The sequence below is a fragment of the Protomyctophum bolini genome (assembly GCF_963924005.1).
Source record: "Protomyctophum bolini genome assembly, chromosome: 15".
NCBI classification, from domain to species: Eukaryota; Metazoa; Chordata; class Actinopteri; order Myctophiformes; family Myctophidae; genus Protomyctophum; species Protomyctophum bolini.
Genome location: NC_137876.1, coordinates 25,181,087 through 25,190,434, shown reverse-complemented (window position 1 = coordinate 25,190,434; position 9,348 = coordinate 25,181,087). Strand labels below are relative to the sequence as shown.

The 9,348-nt window shown below is 45.7% G+C and overlaps 1 protein-coding gene across 1 annotated transcript in view; it reads left to right on the top strand.

Moving 5' to 3' along the window:
* npas3 (neuronal PAS domain protein 3) overlaps nucleotides 1–9,348 on the top strand; it is a gene marked incomplete at its 5' end in the record, with an annotated part of 340,921 nt that overhangs the window by 228,284 nt on the left and 103,289 nt on the right. The window contains one exon of the mRNA XM_080784290.1: nucleotides 1,394–1,483. Within this exon, the coding sequence (XP_080640416.1) occupies nucleotides 1,394–1,483 (90 nt within the window). The remainder of the gene's footprint in view (nucleotides 1–1,393; nucleotides 1,484–9,348) is intronic.

The following is a 9,348-nucleotide window of genomic DNA, read 5'->3' as shown; positions in this document are numbered from 1 at the left end:
GCAGCTCCCTGCCAATCCAGTTGACTCCTCTCATTCCCCCTCCAACCAATCAGACCAGATTGCCACTCTGTGTATTTAAGCAGCTCACTTCCTGTGTTCTGGTCCTAATGTCTGTGATAGTGAGCGTCAATGTTTCTGAGCCAGTTTCTTTTTGACTGACCTCAACACTGGACTGTGCATTATTGTGGACGGTTTGCCTGTTCATGGAGTGCAGTCTTTGTTTTGTTTTTTTATAACCTTTGCTTGCATCACCATGCCGTAAGCCATTGTTCCATGATGTACAGGTATGATGTATATGTATCCTCTGCTTTTGAGTGATCTCCTCTGACACAAAGAGATAGTAACTAACGTAATTTTCTGCTTCATTTAGAAATAATGTAGTTTTGAGTCTTGACAAATACTACAGCAATGGCTCTCAAATTATTTGATTTCAGGGACCGCCACACTTTGGTAGGAATTAGGGCCCCGGACCCCCGATAGTGTAGAGAAAGTTATTTCCATTTGTACACTATCAAAGTTACACACCTATAAGTGTCCCGCCATTGATGTTTAACATATTCGTACCCCCCCTCTAGGTGCATTGTCTGCTATGTACGAATACGTTTGTACCTAAAGTTTTACACCAAATAAACGGTTTAGCCGAAAATCAACTTAACATTGTCCCGGTTGCTCTGTCACCCCTAGTGTGGGTGGTGGCGGCTCAGGGGTAGAGTGGCCGGATGGTAACCGCAAGATTGCCAGTTCGAAACCGGGCTCCCCCAGAGTCGATGTCGAAGTGTCCTTGAGCAAGACACTGAACCCCTAATTGCTCCTGATGTGCTGGTTGGAGCCTTGCATGGTTTCCGCCGCCATCGGTGTATGAATGTGTGGGTCAATATAATGCACAATCTATGTAAAGCGCCTTGGATAAAGGCGCTAAATGTACCATTTACCCTAGCACCAAGATTTTTGCGCACGACCCCCATAGAGCTCCAGTCAAAGTAGGATGCGTCGTGTCTCTGAAACTATGAGCACTGGTTTCTTTCTTTTTGGCTTTTTCTGCCTTTATTGATAGGTTGTAAGTAGACTGACAGGAAATGGGGAGAGAGATGGGGGAAGACACGCGGAAAAGGCCGTCGGGATCGGGAGTCGAACCCACGGCACGCCGTCAGGCTGGCTCAGCAGCCTGACGGTGGAGAAGTTGACATATCAGACACAGTAAAAGCCAAGTTAAACACATGCAATGCTAAACCAGACAGGTTAAGTGGGTAAAACGTCTACAAAAGTTGTTTTGTCTATTTAAAAAAAGTAAAAAGTGTTCTCCGCTGATGATTAACCGTGTGTGCGTCTGTGTGTGTGTGTGTGTGTGTGTGTGTGTGTGTGTGTGTGTGTGTGTCTCTGTGTGTCCCTACAGTCTCTGGACGCATTCGTATTTGCACTAAACAAAGAGGGACGCTTCCTGTACATCTCTGAGACCGTCTCCATTTACCTGGGTCTCTCACAGGTCAGTCTGTCTGACGCACACACACACACACACACACACACACACACACACACACACACACACACAATAAGTCAACCTCTGTGTGAACTAAACTCCTTTAACCACTTAATACCCCATTACGGCGGAGCGTACTGTAGTCCCTCAGGGCTCTATGTTAGTGTATGTTATGTTATTGTGTGGAAAGTCTTCCCCACAATATGGATGTTGGGATTTAAGTGGTTAACAGAACACATCTCTCTCTCTCTCTCTCTCTCTCTCTCTCTCTCTCTTGCCTATACTCCATCATTATCAGTCCATTCTCAGTAAATTAAGTCTCGTTGAAGACCTCATCATTTGCTCTCCAGTTTTGTTGATTCGCTCGGCGAGCGCCCGCGCATATTTTAGCGTTGGTGGTGGTGGGCGGGGCTTTGTCCTATACCACTGCCGCCCTGCTAACGGGAGGGGGGGGGGGTCTCCGAGCCCTCCCATTGGTCAGCTTGTCTGTTAAGTTGGCACTGATGGATGGAGACTGACGTCCACGCCGAAGGTCGAGGCTGTGACCTTGGCGATGTTGACAGACGGGGAAGGTGTGTGTGTGTGTGTGTGTGTGTGTGTGTGCGTGTGCGTGTGCGTGCATTTGTGCAAAGGATTTCTGATGGGTTGTTTGCTTCGGGTGGTGTGTCTGAGGCCTCAAGAGGATCTAGTCTGTCGGTTAAAAATGTTCAAAACTGTTACTTTTGGGGTTTGGAGCTTGTGAATCTGCTGCGTTTGAGGCCTTTGTGTGATCAAGTAGAGCATTAATTCACCAAATAGAAAGGTATTGGGATCCTCCAGGTAGTTGACAGTAGCCTGCAGTGTGTCAATGTTGACTAACTACCATAAGACAAAGAACCAAACCGTGACTAACTAAAAAGAGAGGACAATGCAACTTATTCTGATGAATGCACAAGTGTGTGTGTGTGTGTGTGTGTGTGTGTGTGTGTTGTATGACACTTGAAGCATCTCTCTCTCTCTCTCTCTCTCTCTCTCTCTCTCGGCCTGTGCGGCCTGCCCTGTATCTATAAATTAAAACGGTGGGGAAAAACTTCCGTACATTATTAATGGCACAGGCACAGAAAGCAATCAGTTTTACCAATTTAGCAAATTAAGAACTGCCGATGACACGGAAGAGTCTGATCTCTCTCTCTCTCTCTCTCTCTCTCTCTCTCTCTCTCTCCCTCTCTCTGTCCCTCATCCTCTCTCTCTCTGTCCCTCATCCTCTCTCTCTCTGTCCCTCATCCTCTCTCTCTCTCTGTCCCTCATCCTCTCTTCTTCTCCCAGAGGATTACTCCTCTTCCCTTCACTTCTACAGAGCCATTGATTAATGATTTCTATCAAATAATTGATTAATTGTCAAATCAGGGACTCCTAAGCCGTCCGCAGGGCTCTGAACTGCAGATAGCCCCTCCCCCCTCTCTCTCTCTCCCACCCTCCCATTATGTTGTTCTCTTCCACACTTTTATCTTACATTCAGAGAGAGAGAGAGAGAGAGAGAGAGAGAGAGAGAGCCTGGCACTGCAGTGACTGCACTGATAAAGAGAGAGAGGTGTCAGAGTGATAAAAACAGAGAAGAGAGATTGTGAGTCTTGTCTTTTGTCTTGGCCAGTAATCCTAATAACCTCCGTTCATCCTGACCACTTAAAGCCTCTAGACTTAGTAGACTTGTTGTACTTGTACCATTTTCATCTGTCTACACCAAATCTCTTGTTGTACTTGTACCATTTTCATCTGTCTACACCAAATCTCTTGTTGTACTTGTACCATTTTCATCTGTCTACACCAAATCTCTTGTTGTACTTTGCACCGTTTCCATCTGTCTACACCAAATCTCTTGTTGTACTTTGCACCGTTTCCATCTGTCTACACCAAATCTCTTGTTGTACTTTGCACCGTTTCCATCTGTCTACACCAAATCTCTTGTTGTACTTTGCACCGTTTCCATCTGTCTACACCAAATCTCTTGTTGTACTTTGCACCGTTTCCATCTGTCTACACCAAATCTCTTGTTGTACTTGTACCATTTTCATCTGTCTACACCAAATATCTTGTTGTACTTTGCACCGTTTCCATCTGTCTACACCAAATCTCTTGTTGTACTTTGCACCGTTTCCATCTGTCTACACCAAATCTCTTGTTGTACTTTGCACCGTTTCCATCTGTCTACACCAAATCTCTTGTTGTACTTTGCACCGTTTCCATCTGTCTACACCAAATCTCTTGGCCAACACTAGTATAGCCCATCCGCAAGCTCACGATGGGTTGCAACGCGACCCCAGAATCTGTATAATATTTTGTGGAAAGCCTGTGGTAACCTTATGGTATATACAGGGAGATTGTTCCTTTAACTGGTTGGCGATGTGTATTATGGGATTGTTTTGCTTGTGTGTTCACTTCCAGTTCTGGTGGAGAGGGAAGCGGTCGCTCTCAAACAGAGGAAGTCATATATATATTACGCTTGTTGTTACTACGGACAGTTGATACATATTACAGTAATACAACACGTTTGTTTTGTTGAATCATTTGTGTTTATTAGATCAACAGTTCTCCAGCACGGACTACTTCTTCCTTTTAGGAAAGCAAAGAAAGCATAAGGATTGCTCCCGAGAGGAGGGACGCGGCGGTTATCAGATCTGCAAGCTCACGACGCCGCAGCGCATTGCAAGCTTATATGTAACCACCACCTAAACCCCATCGTCTGTATCGCGGGGAAAGCTTTAGCTGAACATAGCAGATGGACAAGCTCACAACGCGTGAGCTTGTCCATCTGCTCAAGCCCTCCCCACAATAACAGTAACTGAAAATACACTAGTATAGAGCCCTGAGGGACTCCAGTCAACAACGCATTTGGTTTAAGTTCTCAACTCTCTTTCTATCCCTCCCTCTCTTCTCTTCCTCTCCTGTTCCCTCTTTTTTCCCTTTCAATCTCTCTGTCCGTCCGTCCATCTGTCTCCTCTCCTCTCCTCTCCTCTCCTCTCCTCTCCTCTCCTCTCCTCTCCTCTCCTCTCCTCTCCTCTCCTCTCCTGTCCTTCTTATCCAGTTCAGTTTCCTATAAAAAGAGGAAATACAAGCTAATTATTTTTCAACATTAATTAGATCACGGGGAGGGGGCAGGGGGCTTTGAAAAAATTGACAGGCTTTATTGATTTAATTTATCGTGTGTTTGTGTTTGTGTTTGCGTTTGCGTTTGCGTGCGTGCGTGTGCTTCTGAGTCTGTCATCTGAGTAATGTATGTTGTCTTGTCTGGGTGAAGAAGTTATTGAAATTTTAAAACTTCCTAATTGGGCTGGTATAGTTAGTTGGAGTCATTAATATGCACGTGCTCTCTCACGCACGCACGCATGCACGCACGCACACGCGCGCACATGTGCTTTATTTATTTAAAGGTCTCTGAAGTGGAAAAGGTTCTGTAGATCAAGGTTGTCTCTTAAGAGACAGACATGAATGCAGACAGACGTCTAGACCTGTTCTTTCTACTGAAGACAATCTGTCTCTAAAGTTCACGTAACTGCATGGCTCAGGGACAAGAGAGAGGTGTGTGTGTGTGTGTGTGTGTGTGTCTGTGTCTGTCTGTGTGTGTGTGTGTGTGCACGGCCGCACTCACGCACACGCTTATTAGTGTGTTATCAGACTACTGGAATCCTTCCATTGCCCACAATTCTTCCTGCCAACATGACATATGTACCAGCATCGGACAACAAACACACACACCAGAGCTCTGACGACATTTCAATGTGCAAAATCAGTCCGCCTGTGGGCACAAAAGGGCCCATATTTGGGCAAACTGATGACATCAGACTGACAGACATCTACTGACAGATACTGAGACCTCCATAACATGGGCATATCAGTCCATCGGCTGTTTTGGATATTGTGACGTGATATGATTTATATGACGCCCATTCTCAGCATTTGTTTGGGGGCGATCGCCATATGGTCAGAGCCGACAAGAGACTCGCTCCCCCTCCCTATATGGTGGAGGAGTGACTTTTGGACCCATTCCACACACGTGTGTGTGTGTGTGTGTGTGTGTGTGTGTGTGTAAAGCAATTTGTTTCTTTCTTTCCTGCAACAAGGCATACGTTTTAAAGTGACTGCAGTGTTTAGACCCTGTGGCCTGATGTCTCTCGCCCGTTCAGAACCCCACGCCGCCTTAAAAAGCCTTTTTCAATTCACACGCTGGAATTGAAACTAGACATTCTGGTATGACCCCGTGACAGCGCACGCACGCACATGCGCGCACATGCACACAACACACATACACATACGCACGCGAAATCCCTCACCCCTGCAACACAACTGTGTATTCCCAGCTGTGGGTCTATTCTAATCTATTCAGTTCTATCCTTTGTACTGCTAGCTCATTGGTTCTCAGAGTGGTTCTATCCTTTGTACCGCTAGCTCATTGGTTCTCCGAGTGGTTCTATCCTTTGTACCGCTAGCTCATTGGTTCTCCGAGTGGTTCTATCCTTTGTACCGCTAGCTCATTGGTTCTCAGAGTGGTTCTATCCTTTGTACCGCTAGCTCATTGGTTCTCAGAGTGGTTCTATCCTTTGTACCGCTAGCTCATTGGTTCTCAGAGTGGTTCTATCCTTTGTACCGCTAGCTCATTGGTTCTCAGAGTGGTTCTACCCTTTGTACCGCTAGCTCATTGGTTCTCCGAGTGGTTCTATCCTTTGTGCTTTTTTTTTTTTTTTTAAAGCAAACATTCAAATTTCTGCTTCTGGAGGTCCCTGGCACAAAAGAGATGGGGGTCCTCGACATGTTTAGCTCTGCACAGTACCATGGCATACCTTAATAGTTAAATTAACATGTATAGGAGAACGCAAAAAAAGCCACGTGGCTTGTTTCCATTGTGGTCCAATGTGCTCAATTCATAATTCAAGAAATACTGTACCATTTTATCGATCGAACGATCGATCATTCAGCATTTTCAGCGTACAACCAAGTGTAAAATCTGCAATTATGAATCAATTAAGGCCACCAAAATACATTTCAGATTAATAAAACTAAATGGAATTTTACTCAAAAGACTATGACTAAAACTAAATTTAAATAAAGAAATGTGCTGTCAAAATTAACACTGTTCCTCCCAGCCGTTCCTCTTTCTCTCTCCCCCCCATCTCTCTCTCTCTCTCTCTCTCTCTCTCTCTCTCTCTCTCTCTCACTCACTCACTCACTCACTCACTCACTCACTCACAGACAGACAGACAGACAGACAGACAGCTGGTAAGGGGTTTCTGATCGGGACGGTCTGCCTGTGTGTCGTGCGGGAGAGACCGAGAGGGCGGTCATTTGCATGAGGTCAGAGAGTGTGGGGGCATGTGGGCGGGGCGGGGGGATTTGAGTGAGGGGGAGGAGGGTGATGTGGGGGGAGGGGGGGGTCACAGATAATTGAGCCACCTCGGTGAACCTCCGTCTGTCGCCGGCACGCGCACACACCGCTCACACACCGCTCACACACCGCGCACACAAACACAGACATGCGTATGTGCACACATATGCACACAGTGGCACAAGAACAGACAGGCCGAGTGCATGTTCACATGGCACGCACTGTCCACACACACACACACACACACACACACACACACAACACACACACACACGTGCATGCTCTCTCTCTCTGTCCCTCTCCATGGATTTCTGCCATGTGTTGCCCTCGTCTGTTGTTGAAACCACAAAAAACTCTCCGCACACACACACACACACACACACACACACACACACACACACACACACACACACCATAATTGACTGGGCTGCTTCCAGATCCTACCATACAATTATACTATTTGTAATTGTTGCAGTAGATGAGCTCATTATGTTTTTGTGGATTCAGTAAATCAGAATGCTAACAGCTGAACGGCTAATCAGTGGTGTGTCCCCGTGCCAAGCAGCGTGTACTGTGTGCGTGTGCGTGCCTGCCTGCGTGCATGCATGCCTGCGTGCGTGCGTGTACACAGTACATATTTATGAGTGTGACAGAGGAACAGCACGCCACAGAGAGCCAAAGACAAGGAGTCAGAAGGACAGTCAACCAAATAAATTATACATAATAAATAAATTATACACGTGAAGGTGAGACGCATGAGAACAACAACAACAGAGAGACAGAGAGAGAGACTGACAGAGGTAGACAGAGGTAGAGAGAGAGAGGTAGAGAGAGGTAGAGAGAGGTAGAGAGAGAGAGGTAGAGAGAGAGAGTTAGAGAGAGAGAGAGAGAGAGAGACACCAAACAAGGCGAGTTGAATTGATCTGTCCCTGTCTTCATAAAGCTGATGCATCATTTGACTGCTGGACTTCTCTGATAATATACACACACACACACACACACACACACACACACACACACACACTAACCTAACATCCTTGTCGTCGTTATTCAGCATTTTCAGAAGGTGGGAAATCCGCATGCTGGTGTAGATCCATTCTATTTGGCACTTGGCAGCTCCAACCCTCCTTCCCACTGTGGATGAAATATAATGCCACGGGTACTGTGTGAATTGAGTCCAAACCACTTTCGCACCAAGCTCACAGTTTTGTTGTTCATCTCACACAGTATACCTTCTGTTGGATGTGGACTTTGGGAAACAGGTGTTGGGACTTTGGAGAGTGCCACCTGCAGTCTGACAGCTTCATGGTCAGAGGCAGTGCACATCTGTCGATCAGGTCCAACCCATGTTGTGTTCTTAACCTCTATGTCTGACCATTCTGAAAAAGTATCTGTCCCGGTGAGCATGTTCTTAATGGTGTTCTCTTCCCTAGAGGCTAATACAATATCGTCCGCGACAGGGGGGTGCAGACCCACTGGTTAGTGGGAATTATAAAATTAACTGCACTCCATGGGCAGCCCTGCAGTTGTAATGCCTATTTGTAGAGAAGTTGGTTGAGTAAGTTGTTTTCGGGCAGATTGCTTGGATAAAGGAGCCTTTGTAAACATCTTTCACTATGTCAATAAATAGTTGGGGTAGTTGTATTTCCTCCAAAGATCCAATCATGACATTGTGAGTTAATGGTCCCGGAATGCATCCCTGAAGTCAAGAAAAACTGAATACAGTTTGCAACACTCGTGTTTAAAGTCATCAATCCCTGTTTTAAGGCAGAAAACATGTCCGTTCATACCCTGCCTGTTGATGTATAGGCCTTCTGCTTGGTGGACAAGATGCTAGCATCTACGAGCCATGCATGTAAGGACTCTGGCGAGTATGCACTTCATGAAAACCTTATAAATGGAAGGTACAGGAGGGAGATATCTCTCCATGTTGTTAAATCCTCATGGGATATTTCCTTTTTTGGGGATGCGGTGGATTAAAGCTCCCTTCCATGAATCCGGTACTCTTCTATTAAAATCTGACATGACTGCGTGGTGAAGTAAATTAACTCCACTTTGAAGTATATGAACTAAACGGAAGAGAACTGCTTTCCTCTCCCATGAGGCCATGAACAGACTTACACTACTAGACTTAAATACTCAGGCAAAAATATGGAGAATCAAGTCGACGACTGCAAACAGGCAAATGAAAGTTTCAGATAGACATTTATACAACTCAAGTCAGAGACATCACAGAAAATGCAAAAGGTTCCCAAACCCCCACTGTCCCAAATTGTTCCCTTATGGTAATGGTCACCAGGAAGGAGGTACAGGAAGAACAGTATAGGTGTCCTAACCCGCAGCTGCTATCAGCAGGCCAGTTCTTTAGGGTCGCTGCTAAAGTCCCTCCTGCCCATGCATGCATCCTGTCTAAACATGTTTGTTCTCTCATTTGAAGAGAGACAACTTAAAACAGTTATTTAAGCTATATTAATGTGAATTGTGATTTCCATATACCACAGTGGTTTTAAGGGTC